We start from the raw sequence: 16,720 nt of genomic DNA on the forward strand, positions 1-16,720 counted from the left end.
ATACCAAGCGCAAATTCGGTTGAATTCAAGCACTTGGGGGGTTAGGAAGCCGGTGTGGGGTTTTCTAGGAGCTTCCCATGTTTGCCTCCCTGCAAGTTTTGAGGGGAGAAGAAGGCCCAAACCAACACTCCCTTCGGTTCTCACCCTGAGGCCAGCGAGGAAATGGCTGCTTGGTCCCGGGGATCCACTCCGTCCCTCTTGCAGGGGCCGTTAGCGGCGGGGCATCAAAGCAGCACGGAGCACCTTGAGCTACACAGCCCCGGAACAGGAGGAAAAAAGCAAAAACAAAAAGACAAACGACCCCAATTGTTCCATTGAGCCGCCGTACTCGGCAGCGAGGGACGCAACGCGATAGGTCGCGTGACCGAAGAAGGGCGGAAAAAGGTTGTCGGAAGGGATTGAAGTTGTTGCGGCCATTTTTACTATGGTCACAGCTCTAGTCCGCCTGCTAGGGGAGCGCAACTAGGTTCCTTCCCTTCTGCTCATGGCAGTGCATCTAGTTCTGGCTGTGCGAGGAGACCGCCTGCAATAACGGAGGCCAGTCCCACATCTCGGGAGGAGGGGAATGTTGGTTCGTTGTTGATACATAGTGCTCAGATCCAGCTTGCTACGAAGAGTTGTGAATGTCTCAGGTATTGGCGCAGACTTAAATGGATTATTACTCTACTGGATGCCGTGCAGGTTTCGAGTTATACCTAGGATTGTTGAGACAAACAAACAATTGCCAACCCCCCACTATTTTTGAAAATACAAAATCCAGCAGTTATTTGGATTTGTCCCCAAACAGGTTCCTCGGCAGTCAGGGAGCAAAAGTACATAGCGGTGTTTCAGACTCATTCTTGGGTGCTTCTCGCTAACACACTTCATCCCGTTGAAATAAATTCATTTAGAGGCGCCAAGAGGCATTGTGGTTAGTGAAACACATGCATGTATTCCTTCTGCATCCTTCTGATTGTGTATTTATAGATTTTTCTCTCCGATCTGTTTTCTGTTCTTTAATGGATATGCTGTACGTTGCATTATTCATAGAGTTTGGGGGAAGCTCCTACAACATGCAAAGCTTGCACGAGCTTATTTTAGGATCAGGCCAGTGGTTCCCAATTGGGGGTCCGCGTAACCCATCCAGGGGGTCCTTGGCAGCATTCACATATTAGCTCTGCAAGGTCCACATTTTAATAAAAGAAAATACGCTCAATGTTGATCCCGATTTGAGATTAAAAGTAGGAAATATTGAACTGGATATAGAAGGGATTGTTTGGGACATGATTTCTCCCATCACATTTAGGTTTAGTAGCTGCTAGGCATGTCATAATTTGTTCAATTGTAAACTAGAGGTTAGTAAAATTAAATTCATCTTTATATTCCTAACTAAATCATTGTCATTTTTGCATGGTAATATCACAAATTTTATGGTCTGTTTTTAGTATACCTAAAATCCTTTGCTTATTAGGGTCTACCCCTTATTTTCTCCAAAAAATTGCTTCACACAGGTAACCTACCATAGAGATAACAAAATTTCCAAAAGTCCATGGCTTGGCATTTGAAAAACAAGGGGTTTGCAGTACTTAGCTATTTGGGAACCACTGTTCTAGGCCATTTAAGACCAACTGTTAGCCAATTGGTTGTTATGCTGCTTTATCTGCTGTTTTTAATGTTTGTTACATTATGTATCTGTTATCTGTACAGCACCATGTACATTGATGGTGCTATATAAATAAATAAATAATAATAATAATAATAATATTGCACCTAAGCTGTTGTGGTAAATTTCATTTGAAGGGTTGGATAAAAATCCCCTCCCCATATTCTAATAGTCATTAAAGCAAGTTGCATTTGATCATGCCTTATCAATAGCTTGAATCCACAAAGAGGTATATGACGTACAATTGGTATGACTTTAACATATGAAAAAAATACATACATCTCAGAGGACATTTTATTTACCACGGAAGTTAAACTTTTGCATTGGTATAGATGCTTGAAGGGCGAATGAAATATTCCTGCTCCACCATATAATGAAATGATTTATGATTTTGCAATGATTCTGTGGTTGACAACCCTATGGTAAGCATTTATTTTCCAGATCAGCATCAGAATATTTTTCCCCAATATTGTTATAATGGATGCAATCCTATGACACATATTCAGGAGTAAGCTCAACAGAACTCAGTGGAGCTTACTACTGAGAAAATATGCATAGGGTTGTATTTTAAAAGGCCACCATGAAAGAAAGACATTGGAAGCATTAAAATGGAAATTAAATAAAAACATTTACTTGCAAAAATACATATTAGTAATGAAAAGAAAGTATACTTTAGTATATCTCTAAGGCTGGAATCCTAAACACACTTGCATGGGAGTAAGTCCTGCTGAGCATAATGGGACTTACTTCTGAGTAAGTATGCATAGGATTATCCTGTATTTAGAATCACACATTTGCGTAAGTATACACATTAATGAAATGTGATTTTTATAGCTAAGTATTGCAATGGTGGTAGTTGTGCAACTGTCAAAAATAATGAGCATCCTTAATGTTAAGTTTAATATTTTCAATAATTTTTCAAGTGCATTATAAATATAAAACATTCAGAGCTACACTTTCATACATAACTTATACATAAATTATAATAATATTTAAAGGCCCTGATCCAGCTTATTTTTACTTTGCTGCACACTAGTGCACCTGGTGTCCACAGACAGATATGCATCAAATACATACAACAATTTCAATAGGAACTGGATGTGTTCAGTTGCAGATGAATATTTGCATTAGCTGTGCATAGGAGTCTGGACAAACCTCACCTCAAATACTGTGACCAGTTCTGGACATCACACTTTACCAAGGATTGAGTTCAGAGAAGGGTAACAAAGATGAAACTAAGCCCTATAGGGCAAGATTGATGGAATTGGATATGTTTAGACTTAAGGAGAGAACACTGTGGGGGTGGGGGGTGGATAAGATCACACTTTTGAAGTGCCTAAAGGATTGTTAGAAAGTAGAGGGCCACAAACTCTGTCACCCAAGACTGTAGGACCTTTAATAATGGTCTTATATTACAGGAAGGCAGATTTCAGTTGAATGTAACGAAAAACTTTCTAAGGGTCAGAGCAGTCAGACAATGGAACCAACTGCTTAGAGAAGTGGTGGGCTCTCTGCTGTTGGATTGGATTCCTACACTGAGCAGGAGCCTAAATCAGTGGTGAGCAACATATGGCCTACAGGCTGCATGCAGCTCCTGCCACGCTTCCCACCAACCCCTGCTGCACCCCCATTTTATAAAAGAAAACCTTTGTTTAAAGGCAACTGTAGTGTCTATGCAGGACCCAAATGGTCAAATATAGCTTGTTTGCAAGCTAGATTTGGCCCTTTTGGTGCTCTGTGATTGCTATGGAGTGCCAAAATAGTTAAATTTAGCTGGGAAACAAGCTAAAGTTAACCATTGCAGCACTCTGTGGTGCTATGAAGCAAATTGCTACCAAATTTCAGCAGGAAACTGGCATTTTTGGCATTTTGTTTTTTAGGTGGCGTCCCATGGATTGTGCATCGTCCTGCCAACTGTGGCCCACAGTAGGGATCCAGGGGGCAAAAATAGCCCTCTGGAAGTTGCCCACCCCTGCCCTAAATGGCCCTTTCCAACTCTATGATTCCATTTCCCTTGTTGATCAGGGTGACTTACCTAGGGCTACAATTCTAAACATAGTTACTAGGCACCAACTCTCACACAGTGGGACTTATTCTGAGTCAACGTGGTTTGGAATGCACAGTCCGTCCTTTTAAAATTGAGCCACCAATGTAAATCTTTTCTTAGGCAGTACCACTTAAAACTACTGAAAGATTGTCTGTTTCGGTGATTGGCTTTTACCATATCAGGTAATACTTTCAGCAATCAGTTATGTCCACAAGATTTTAAATGTATAAATTTTACTTGAGAGGTTTTTGCATTTATTGCAAGGGCAAAGATACCATCAAAAAGGAACTTACTGTAGATTCCCTCTAAATTTGATGTGTATTTATGAAATGATGCCTTGTGAAAAAGTCTGTAAAGTTACTAGACCATACAAGATTTTACTAGCCCAGTGCCCATTCATTTGTGATCATATATATAGCATGAAAGAAAACCAACAATTTTCCAAGTTTAGAAAGCTTCCTTACCTCGTCACCAAGAGGTGATTACTACTTGATACAGGCTAAGCCTGTCATAGCCAGTTTTACTTCAGCAGTCTAGTTGGATCCATATTAGATTATTCATGCTTAAGTCATGATTAACTTGTCCAATTGATTTCAATGGGAGCAAAGCATGAACAACTTATTCTGGATCCAGCCCAAGGAAACATGTAATGAATTAAGGTTGCTATCCTTTACCCAGTTTCCTGGGAGTAAGCCTCATTGAACTTAACGGGACTTACTTTTAAATAAACACATATATAATTGTGCTATAAGAACACAGTGGCATCCTGTGGCAGGCAGGTGGTGGAAATGTGTCCAGTTGTGCTGATGGCAGGCAGCTCTCTGGGTGGTAGATAGAGGGTCTGTGTCGCCCTTCCTCATAGAGGGTCTGTGTCGCCCTTCCTCATGGCCAGCCCCAGCCATGCAACCATCACATCTCTCAAGATTTCCCATTCCCTATCCAAAGGGGGAGTAACTGTTGAAAGCAGAATACATTTGGTAAAGTTTCAAAAGCTTTGTGCAGAGGTTCTTTTCTTTTCGCCACACTCAATTTCTTATAGTGCCAGTGCTTCAACCTTAATGAGATCTGCTTTGACAACACATGTAAACAAACCCTACCCTGTTTACTCCATTTTGCAGTTAGGAAAGCACAAGACCAAAAGATGACAGCTGTAAGCTTTTCACATTTTTAAACAAACATACAAACAAATGACACCTTCATTTACATGGACCCAGGAATGGCAGAATTCAGAAGGTGACAACCTTGCAGTACAGCAAGTACAAACAACTTATTTCAAGAAAGTGTTCTGAATTTTTACATTAACAAAATAGTCAAAATATTGCACTAATAATACAGCACTGGTTTTTCAAGTTCATGGTATAAATTCAGTTTGGCTTTAGTTGATTACAAGTTCATAAAAACTTTTTGTTGTAGTTTAGTTTAGTTTTGTGCTGTGCCACAAAACTTGAGTTTTATTCTCTAATGACAGTTTTGTTTAGTTAGATTTCCTCATGCAGACTTGACAGCGACTGATTATTTTTTCCAATTCTCCAGCTTTCCAAGTCTGTGGTAATGGTTTCCTTAAAAAGAAAGAAATTAATTATTATTATTATTATTATTATTATTATTATTATTATTAATACTGCCCAACATCCAAGGCTTTCTGGCTGTTGGGCAGTATAATACAATAACCTGTTTGGAAGAGGATGAAACTTTCTTATTGTAAAAATTAGGCTGATAAATTGTGATTAGAACAGATGTAGAAGTCAGTAATAACTAAATGATTATAACAGAACTAAATGGGGCTCATAATCTCAGACAGTTAGCAAAGCATAAATATGTATGGGCTTATACATAAATATTAGCAAAGTATAAAAATGCCCTATCAGTCAAACGGTGGGAGGAACAGGAGTGGGTTATTATAGTTAAGGAAAACACAGACCCAATATGCTTCTATGAAATCTAGTTGAAACAGAATGTTCAATATAATCTCAGGATTCAACATTGGAAAGAATTAAATTGCCATGCCAAAAGGTACTGCACAAGGTATACAGGCAGCCAAATTAATGGCCCAATTCTGTCAGTCACTGCATTCTAGTAGTGGCTCACAGGATTCCACATTATCAATCCAAACACTGTCAAATGGCGATAATTGCTCTTTTTGTGCTATTGGTGCCCTGATACAGGTGCATTTATGGTCCTGTGCAGGTACTACAACCCTACGCATGGCACAACTATATATATAATTTCATGCAGCTATTCACTGTGTGGAATAGGGAAGGAGGCAGGGTTCTTGCAGCTACATATGGATGGATCAATCTTCATTACTTATATGAATGGGGCAGTTGCTGCTTTCATTGAGTTTTTGTAGATTTTTTTAGTGTCAATTTTGATGTAGGTGGAAGGATCTATGTGGCACACTGACAAAGTAGTGTAAATTTGCATACCTGAACATTCTTCTTGAATTTAGTGAAGCCAACCAGAAACTGTAGGAGTTTGAGTAATAATTGCATGTCCCTCGGCCATGACATTCAATAAATGGAATGGCATAAAAAAATTCTAAGCATGACCCTGGAGATGCCAGCATTTGTCCAGAAGCTTCTGAGCCTGCCCCTGTATACTGTAACAATAAATGTATTCCATGAAAACCTGTTCACTGGGTGTGTGGTTTTTCCCCCCAGATAAGAAATACTCATTAAAAACATGTTTGAGGTATTAGTATTGGAGCTAATTGTATCCTAGACCATGGAAGCCACAAAGAGTTGCTACAAGGTAGTTTTCTCTCGTAGCTAGTATTAATGGTAATGTTTAGTGTCAATTACTAAGGCCAAATGAAGAGAAACACTGAAATTTTGATTATATTATAGTAGTACATTACTTCTTTGATCTCTGGAAAAGCTCTTCTCCATGGATAGAACAATTATAAGCATTATAAAGATAGCAAAGACTATGGTAACGAATTCCCAGAGGGGTAGCTGTGAAGAGTTTCATGGCACCTTTAACCAATTTTATTTTTGAAACAAAAGCTTGTACTATTATGATTTTTAATGTTTTAAACATGCCACAAAATTCTTCATATTTTTGGTAGGAAGAAAGTATCTCTTTTATTTTGGGTCTATGATAGCATGATTTTAAAAGGGCCAGTTTTAGATAATCTTTCATTTCTTTTTGTTACTGTTGTATTGTTTGGGCTGATAGAAAACAAAATATGGTTAATGAAATGCTCACATGACTATAGAAAATCAATAGGTTCTTGAGCAAATTTTAGGGTGCTCTTCTCCCAAATTCTGTAGCAAGAATTGTCTTCATCTCTCCCTGATTTTAGGACATCCTCTGTCAACACTGTTTTGAATCCATCTGCAGATTTTTCTACTTCTCATCTAGTTGCCCCTCCTCTCCTGGCATTGGACAAGTGGATGTTTCTAGTCCCCCCCCCCCCCCCAAGCACTACAACTGGGAATCTCTTAGGTTAGTCCCTATCCACGAACAACTGGGGTTCCTCCAGACTTTCCTCTTGTGTTCTGGGACCTGTAAATTTGAATCACCATCCAATCATTCAGGTGTATTGGCTGGACTGTCTGATTAACCTGAGGACAAGTACGCATATTATCCCTAGACACAAGCCTCTCCCCTTGGTGGGCTAAGATGATATGCAAACCCCCAACAACAACAATGGAAACCATGCCCAAAAACATTTAACTGTGAACTGAAACCTGCAGCTGATGAGAATAGACTTGCAATTACATATGCCAATTCCAGAACAATATTTCATTTCTTCAGCAAGCCCTATTGAGGTTGCTCTAGAGGGTGCTTATGCTAGCGCAACATAATTTACGTTAGCGGTAGTGACACATTAGATACTTCCCCAAAAGTGCAGCAATAGTGTTTATTTTTCTCTCTTACCATAACAAAAGAAAATCCTTTCCAAAGAGACTGCCATCCTTGAGGGCACGGTGGAACTGAAGTTGTTTGGCTGTGGACTGCTATCATCATTGCAGGGCCTTCACAGACGGTGCACCTACATGATGACACACAAAATTATTAGATAAAAAGGGTAAACAAATTGCAGCCTACAAGCTGACTTTTAGGTGCTGAGGAATGTTGCACATTCTCTCTCTCTTTTGCATTTGCCTTCAGTCATGTTATGCAGCCTAATCCAATTTGGCATATGAAATTATGTTGAACAGGAGCGTGTTCCTGCTGTGTGAACATTTCACAGAAGGGAGAGAAACTCCACCAAATCAAGTAGAAGGAAGTACAGAAGTCAAGTACATGCATGTATATTTTGAAACCTTCTTTTTCCTGGTTACATTAGTATGTGAACATACAATGTTACCATCCCACTGTAACTTGCTTTGAAATGATTTTTAATAATTGTGTGTGGAGTTTTTATCCTTTCAGATTTTGTTCATTTCCCCCACAAAATTAAAGTAACAAATCTCAGTTTTACTTTTGTTTTGGGAAGACAAAACATAATCTGTTGCATATTTATGCAAAATGAACAACAAGCACAGAAATATCTGTGGAGAAATACAATCAGAAGAGGAACCCAGATATTAAAATATTACCTGCTAATATAGGGCTCCAGAGCTTTCCCAGAAATCGGTGCCATATCTGAAGGCATTGGTTCTGCTGTTGTCAACCAGTATGAATAGTCATTGCGAGAAGCAAACCTACAAATGTTACTGGGATTACATAATAAAAAGGGCATGGTGGTAAATCTTTGAAGGCAGCTACCAGCTGTACCTGGAAGATTCAGAAGAGAAGCTATCATGAGCCATGTAGTGTCACAGTTTGTATAGACATGCTATGAAATTTAATGTATAGTATTGAGCAATAATAAAGCCATAGATTGTAAGCAAACACTGTAATGGGCAACTCCAGAAAAACTAGTCAGAGCAAAAAGGTGGAAAAGACTATTAATAGGGGAGAAAGAATTTAATCTGTCCTATAAAGGAGGTTCTTATATTGTGACTGAAAACAGAAAATATTTTAGGGGAGTGTCTCCTATCCTTTGGAGTCTTCCCTGTGTTGAAATAAAGGAACTATGGTTCCATGATAGAAAGACATATATTAAAGCAAAATAGCCAGAAAATCACCTAAATGAAAGCATGGGACATTAATGTTGGAGAACCTTTCTTCACAATGTTTCTGAAGCAACTAGCATACAAGAGCCTCAAATAGCACAGGGTCATGAAGATGTTAACTAAAGTGGCTACAGAAAAGAAGAAACAGCCCTGCTAGCAGTACTTCCTATCCAGAGGTTCTCATAAGGAGAAATAGCTACCAGAAATAAGGTTTCTTCCATAGGGCTGGTCATATAAGCACAATCTTCTCCAATGTAAGTAGTCTGAAGGAAGGATTCTTATTTAAGCTGCAGTCCTATGCACCCTCACCTAGGAGTTAGCCCCACTGAAAACAATGGGACTTCTGACTAGATATGTATAGGGTTGCACTGTCAATTAAGTAATCGCATCCAAGCAGTGAGATGTTTCCTTTGGCATAATAAAGTTGATATTGCGTAATAAAAATAAAAATATTCTATTTATAAGGAATAAATTAGGACATTTGAAGCATATATTTGTAAAGTACCAAGGTCTTGTCCATGTGCTTGCTCATTCCCTTGTACGAAAAGGAGAGAATAGCCACTATAGATTTGAGCAGTCCCAGCTGGACATGAAGGAATCTTTGTTGACTGGCTGTGCCGAGAAAAGATGAAGCCACTTTTTGCTGGGCCAGAGAAGCAACTTCCTGGGAAACCAGGAAGTCCCTTTACACCAGGGAAACCAAGCAATCCAGGTAATCCTATGAACGAATCAATAAAATATAAATGGGTAAAAGAAAGATAGATATAGATACTGTATATATTTGTGTGTGTGTGCATGTGCATGTGTGCATGAAAGCAGTATGGGAAGAATACAGATTATTTGCATGATTATTGTATTATGGGAAATATGAGATTGCAATATATAAAGAAATTTCAGTTAGACAAACAAAAAGCTAATGGCCCTCTTTTAGATTTGCCAGATCAAAGCAGGAGATATTGAGCAATCTGACATGGGATGTTACTTTTTCATGCTTCAGGCCATTTCACAATCTTTTGTTTCAGATTTGGTTTATTTTATGTATGTATGTATTGCATTTTTATACCGCCCAATAGCCGAAGCTCCCTACATAATATCAATATATTATCACTTCTGTGGAGCATTGCCTATATCTTCTTTACCGTACCCTTTTGCCCTTGAAATCCCTTGTCTCCTTTTAGTCCAGGTGGCCCAGATATACCTGGAATCCCAAAACGGCCTGGCTGGCCCTTTATACCAGGAGGTCCTGGATTCATAAACAACAAAACATAGAACAAGTTATCAATGAACTGGATTTTTTTTAATGCAACTGCAGAATGCAAGGCAGAAAATGAAGTTTTGTAATAAAAATACTTTAATATCTGATTTTAACGCAAACTAGGAATAGGATGTAAGAAAATTTGTTAAGCAGAAATTAGCATTGAATCTGGATGTGGTGCAAAACAAGTGCAGCAACTAGTCCATCAGTGCACAAGGTCCAAGAGGGAAGCCAGAGGAAGAATTTTTGTTGATGTCATCACCCCCCACTGGGTTTCCTGGATGGTGCCATGGTGAAAATCAGCAGCAAGATGACTATATATTATGCCTGTGCACACCAGCTGGTGGGGAACATGACTGCACTCACACCCTGCTTGTGGGCTTCCAATAGGCATCTGGTTAGTCACTGTGTGAACACAAAAGTGAATATTTTGGTCTGATAGAGCATAGCTCTTCTTATGTTCCACTAGCTGACCACTTAGAAGACCATTGGGATGTATTTTCATGTGATTTTTCATGAGTTTTTAATTTTTTTGTATGTCACCTTGTTAGGGAAGTGTGTCCAGAAAGGTAGGCTAAAAATCTTTTAAATAATATTAAATAAAATTAATTAATGTAGCCAGATTCACATAAATAATTCCTCTTGAGATCCTCGGCACACATATGACTGTGGAAGAGAGGAGGCTACTCATATTTACAGAAAGATAATGTAAATGGTGCTAATTGTGGGATGCTTTGAAGATTACTTGATCTACTGAGGATTTTGTGTTCTTAAACATTTCCAAGACTTTTATCTTTTTCACTTAGTAGTATCCATTGCTTAGTAGTATGCACGGTATGTTTTTGGTCATTGCTTTCTTTGAGTAGAGGAGCGAAAGGGAAAGATTATGAAATGTGTACCTGGCAACCCTGGTGGTCCTCTTGGACCTGGATCTCCTGGACCTCCTGGGTTTCCTGGAGGTCCAGCAGGTCCTGGGCTTCCTGGGAAAGAGACTGCTTTCACGGATGGTCCAGGTGGACCTAGTAATGGAGGCATAAACAAAAAATTGCTTGATTTAGATCAAATATCAGATGGGATGAAATAGAAATGGCAGATAGAAAGAAACTATTAAGTAATTACCAGGTAGTCCCTTTGGCCCTCCAGGCCCTGCCATTCCTGTTGGTCCAGGTGATCCCCTATTACCCTTTTCACCTGAAAAAGAATATCTGACATTATTATACATTAATCTATTTGGCTGTAATATCAAGTGTATTTGTGAATACAATGAAGCTCATTCAGCTAATCTGTGCAATACTCCAGTGACTAAAATAAATCATATCCATAGTGCATCTTATGCAAGTGTACCGAAACGTAAGCTCCTTTGAGCTCAACAGGACTTAACTCCCAGGTAATTGTGTATAGGGCTGCAGCCTAAGGCCTTAGCTAGACCAGGCTTTATCACAGGGCAAACCCCGGGATCATCCCTGTGCATTCACATGATGCACAGGTGATCCCGGAATCAGGGAGGGATCATCCTTCCCTTGCCCCAGGATAGAGCACTCCCCTTTGGGCCCGTTTTTTCCATGGTCTTGGGCTGAGCCCGAGACTGTGGAATGTGTGGCCTGCTGCCGCGATTACTCACATGGAGGCAGGAGCTGCGCCCATCGGGGGTAGGGTGGAGGGACTGGGGAAATGATTTTTTTTAAAAAAAAAGCACCTACCTTTAGCGCACGAGCATTCGTGCACTCCTCTCCCTTTAAAAATAAAAAATGGCAGGCGCAACGCCTCTCTTCGTGAGATCATTGCACCTCGTGTGTAAATGGAGGAGGGATCTTGCGTTAATCACAATGCGAGATCTTCCCTCCTCCGGCGCAAACTATCAGGTAGGTCTAGCTAATGCCTAAGTCTCATTTTGAATCAAATCAGTACAAATATTGCTCTTCCTAAATTACTAAGTTGGGCCATTGCTTATGGAAGTTTATGTTCCTTGAAGGAACACATGAACCACAGTCACTGGGTTAACTAGGGGCTACAATTTTATTAATAGATGAACCTGCAGTTTGCTACTTCACTATTTAAATTAGGCTGTAATCCTGTGTACACTTCCTTTGGAGTAAGCCCCACTGAACACAGCAAGTAGACACAGCAAGGAAACATGCATAGTGTTGTGCTGGTAGTTCTCTAATTATTCTCTTTTCTGCACCTATACTACTTAGGGTGAGATGAGGGTGACTTGGTGTCCCTTAGCCCTATCTCTCTGTCTGAATGATCCCATCCTAATCCCATGTGCCACAGCAGTAACAAATTCTGCTCTTCTGTCACCCAGTTCTTGTTGCACACGTATCTAGAGTCAAAGGAAGCTTTGCTGAACTGAAAAGATACGAGTACATGAGGTGGGCTCCTGAAGCCAAGTAGTCCTGAGATACTGGTTTCACAGAGAACCTGCACTTTCCAAATGATTCCTCAGGGCTCACAAGTGTGTCCTACTTTATTGTTCCCTTAACCTGCACTTTTTACATTTTGAGAGGAAATATTTACATTTTATATTTTGCACTAGGTTTCAATTATGCCACATTGTTATTTTTGTTATAAGTTGCTTTGTGTACCTTGGATGAAAGACAGGATATAAAATAACATCAAAAGCTGTGACCAAATTAAGCGCTGAATTATCAAATTCAAAATATCATCCTTTACTTGATTCAAAGGGTCTTTGTCACATCAGGCACAGTGCAATGCACAGTGGGAGATTATATGAGATAAATGGAAACCAGTGTGGATGAATTGCAATCAGTAAAACACGCTCTTTGTTTTGGTCAAGAGCCAGGCCATAGAATTCTTCACTAATGGTAACTTCAGGGTCATGTTTAAAGGCAAACTCAAATAAAGTGCATTAAAAGAATTCAACCTGGAGATTACAACTGCAGTGCATCTTAAACCTCCAGGAGAATGCTGCCAGTTCATCCCAGCTTGATTTTATAGCTAGAAAGGAAGCAGCTGTTTAACAGTGCTGTTTCGCTGCTCTCTCTCCAAGCAAGGAGGAGATGGAGCAGCATTCTCTCCATTTGTCTTGTATTCTGGGCACTTCTGTGGATTGGGCTCAGAAGGAGACAGTGACAGCGGCGAGGAGGAGGTGGGCCCACTCAGGGCATCTTGTGATGAACTGGTCCAGGTATGAAGAGTCGCAGGATAAGACTTTCTGAAACCAGCTTTTAAGGCAAATATGAAAGGGCTTTTTTATGTGTTTCCCCCAAATGGTCCTCCCCTGTAAGTTATGATTGGTTCCAACACTCTCATCTTTTTTCTTTTTTAAGTGTCTTTTTCATATTTTAATGATGACCTTATTACTGGTTTTAATGTTTATGCTTTTTTTTTTACAGTTCTGATTTGTTGCATTGGTATGAGAAATAAATAAATGACTCTTGCCCAAGCCCCACCCACCCACCCACCCAGTCTTGGAGCTAGCACTGCAAAATTCTTGCAGGAAAGCACACCTCCAGAATTGCTTCAACTCAAGTCCTTGTTCTGTAGAGGGAACACCATATCCACAGCACCTCAACCTATACAGTTTCTTCATGGAACGCAATATGCAAGACATGGCAATATGGCCCTTTTGAAATTAGTCAAATACCTTTTCTCCCTGGAAATCCTGGAAAACCAGGTTCACCTCTAGGACCTTGATAGCCAGGGTTACCTTCAATTCCCTGCAAATTGGACAAAAGATGAAAAAATTATCTTGTGTCAGTGATTATACACATGATAGGTTGGTTGTTGCTTTCAGCAGATTCTGTGAATGGGGAAAGAACAGAGGCAGAGAAAGACAAAGCTGGAAATGAGCCCTGTCAAGTGGAAGGAAACTGTCAAGTGGGGAACATTTGCAGAGAAGAATTGGCAGGTGCAGGAGGAGCGAAGCTCACCTCACTTCCACTTGCTGATCTTCCCTGTAAGTGCTGCCACCATGTTTCTGTTACCTCATCAGAGCAATGTTGGAACCATTTGTTTGCTAAGATAAATTCTTGGCAAAGTCTCACCATTCTTTGAAAGACACTAGGAGTGTGTTCAGATGGAAGACTCCTAGCACTATCAGTCAAAAGGCATGGTGCACCTATTCTGTCCTTCTCAATATTTCTCCCCTTTTTTTCCAGGCAAGAAAAAAAAGATGGAAATGGTGAGAAAACAAATGGAAGGCAACGATGTCTGGACCTTCTATAAAATTTCATGTTTGAAACAGGGTGATTGCAGGATAAAAGCCTATCCCCCCTATGTTGAGATTCTGTGTTGTCTGGAAAAATATTACTTTCCCAATTATTTAGAAAGGCAGTTATATCCCATTAATTTCTCCAGCTGAATCAACAGCAGGTTAACCAGAAAGGAGATTGCTGACAGTTTCACATATTGCGAGTTTTGGGTGATTAGACATAAGGCAAAAGAGGGTTCATTCCCTTGAGTCCTGAGAGATGAATTTATGTTTTGCTTGTGTAAGTATGGACTGAAAACTGGATATTGCCCTAATTGCTCATGAACAGCTTGTTACTTATAAAATAAACATCTATTACTGAAAGATGAATGTGTAGAAAGACTTCCACAAATAGCCTTACCAGGATATTGGTAACTATGATAACAGCAAAGTCAAAGAAATCTCCTACATGTCATATAATGATTACACACCGATGCTTACATCTCTCTCTCTTTTGCCCTTTCTTCTGTAGAAATGTTATTAGCATTCTTTTGCTAAACAATACTGCATTTTATTATTCAAAATGTAAAAAATAATGAACTAATAATAAAGGATATTTATTTTACTTACGGCTGGACCAGGTAGACCAACACCACCTCTAGTTCCCGGTGGACCTGGTAAGCCATCTGCACCTCGAACACCTTTGCTGCCTTTAATACTGTAGCTAGGGAGTCCAGCAGGTCCTGGAATACCAGGAACACCTATATTTTTAAAAAAAACATGCATTAGCGGTTGGGAATTATGTTTAAACCAGAAATTGTATGCAAAAAGATTTAGAAAACAAAACCCCAGATCTATTCTTAGCAAACCCCAGTATAGTAATTGACTTTCTGTTTAGTTGTTAAATCCATGTATATGCCACTTTTGGACCTCAAAGTGGCTAGCAACAATTTAGACTACTATTAACTGCCTCAGTAATGCAGAGGAAGAAGCTAGAAGGGGCTGCCTGCATTTGTTCACTGAGGAGAGGGTGAGGAAAGCCTTGGTTCTCAAGGGAGTCTTAAAACACCTGACCCTAGAGGCCCCTTATATTTATTAAATTTTTTATTTATTAAATTTATATACCACCCATAGCTGGGTGGTTTACAAAAAGTAGGTGGGATATTTCTGGCAGGCCTGATGCAGGTGGCAGGGTTATACCAGCAGGGGTGACTTTGAAGGGGTGAACACCAAATGTGCTGAATGAGGGTCAATACATTGAAGCTCAGTTCAGACAAAATGGAAGTAATGTTAGTGGGTGAGTGGTTTGCCCAGTTAAGAGGTGTTCAACTTGTTCTAGAGAATAGTCTCTGGAGCCCAAAGTACTTTTTACCAGCTCCGGCTGTTACGTCAGCTTCAACCCTAACTAGACAGAGATAGCCTTGTTTTAGTTAGCCATGTTCTGGTAAACCCTTACTTGGATTACTTTAATAGATTGCATATGTATGGTCCTTGGGAAATGATCCAGAAATTTCAGTCAGTTTAGAATATGGCTGTGAGACTATAAAATATGTGCACATCACAGTACTTTGCCATCCTCTTAACTCACCCCATGTCCATTTTTGAACCCAATTCAAGGTGGAATTTTGACTTTTAAGGCCCTTCAAAGATTAAGACCAGAGTACCTAAAGGACTACCTCTCTCCACATATACCTTCTAAGATTTTTCTTGAAGCCCTTTTCTGAATGTCGGTACAAAGTGAGGTGTAACAGGTGGCTATGGAAGAGAGAGCCCTTTCAGTGGTGGTGCCTTGGCTGTAGAATACCCTCCCCAGACAGGTTCACCTACTAAAACCTTTGAATATTCTCTGTCTGGATAGAATTGTGAATAGGCCTGTTCAATAATAGATTCCTACCTGGTTTCCCATCTGGACCAGGGGGACCTTTATTTCCTTTTGGGCCAGCAATTCTTATGCCTGATTCCCCTGGAAGTCCTGGTTGTCCGGGTAAGCCAGGAGGTCCACTTGGTCCTTGGTCCCCCATAAGACCTTTATCTCCTTGTAGTCCTGGAAAACCAACCACTCCCATATCTCCTTTGACACCTATGCAATATTTAAAGCCAATTAGTTACATTTTAGTAAACTTTTAAAGAGATTGTGATATATTTTCATAATTCGAATTCAAAATGAATGTATATTATAACTTGCTCTGAAATGGAAATCCTGAGCTAAGGCTGTCAACAACAACAAAAGGGTTATATGCAATATTATTGTTCAGTTCACAGAAGATAAATTGTACTTAAGGAAGCACCCCTTCCATGAACAGAAACTCCACTAGATACAATCAACATCGGATACAAATCATTACGCTGTTGTTACAGGAATCACTGTCAGTGTTACTGCATTTACTATAAGGTAAGACAATCCCCTTCCCATAGTCAGTCATCTCTCAATGGAATAACCATCTCATAACTTTCTCATTGGCATACCTATTGGTTCACAAGAGTGCCCTTTCCTTCTTTTTGTAACATCAATTATTGGAAAAAAAGAGATTGGAATACTTGTAAAATTTATACAGGT

The 16,720-nt window shown here is 39.7% G+C and overlaps 2 protein-coding genes across 6 annotated transcripts in view; both read right to left on the minus strand.

Moving 5' to 3' along the window:
• The window catches only part of MFF (mitochondrial fission factor), a 39,233-nt gene extending 38,899 nt beyond the window's left edge, over positions 1 to 334 (minus strand). For all 5 annotated transcript variants that reach the window (XM_063132202.1, XM_063132205.1, XM_063132204.1 and 2 more), the window contains exon 1: positions 145 to 334. The gene's annotated coding sequence lies outside the window, so the exon portion shown is untranslated. The remainder of the gene's footprint in view (positions 1 to 144) is intronic.
• A 4,593-nt stretch (positions 335 to 4,927) lies between these two features.
• Positions 4,928 to 16,720, minus strand: part of COL4A3 (collagen type IV alpha 3 chain) — a 99,792-nt gene continuing 87,999 nt past the window's right edge. Inside the window, exons 42-52 of the mRNA XM_063132208.1 lie at positions 16,058 to 16,243; positions 14,794 to 14,924; positions 13,618 to 13,690; positions 11,130 to 11,201; positions 10,910 to 11,029; positions 9,900 to 9,998; positions 9,261 to 9,473; positions 8,237 to 8,414; positions 7,572 to 7,686; positions 6,116 to 6,288; positions 4,928 to 5,248 (exon numbers count right to left, since the gene is read on the minus strand). Coding sequence (XP_062988278.1) covers positions 5,164 to 5,248; positions 6,116 to 6,288; positions 7,572 to 7,686; positions 8,237 to 8,414; positions 9,261 to 9,473; positions 9,900 to 9,998; positions 10,910 to 11,029; positions 11,130 to 11,201; positions 13,618 to 13,690; positions 14,794 to 14,924; positions 16,058 to 16,243 — 1,445 coding nt within the window. The 3' untranslated portion in view covers positions 4,928 to 5,163. The remainder of the gene's footprint in view (positions 5,249 to 6,115; positions 6,289 to 7,571; positions 7,687 to 8,236; positions 8,415 to 9,260; positions 9,474 to 9,899; positions 9,999 to 10,909; positions 11,030 to 11,129; positions 11,202 to 13,617; positions 13,691 to 14,793; positions 14,925 to 16,057; positions 16,244 to 16,720) is intronic.

The sequence above is a fragment of the Elgaria multicarinata genome, chromosome 8, assembly GCF_023053635.1.
Source record: "Elgaria multicarinata webbii isolate HBS135686 ecotype San Diego chromosome 8, rElgMul1.1.pri, whole genome shotgun sequence".
Taxonomy (NCBI): Eukaryota; Metazoa; Chordata; class Lepidosauria; order Squamata; family Anguidae; genus Elgaria; species Elgaria multicarinata.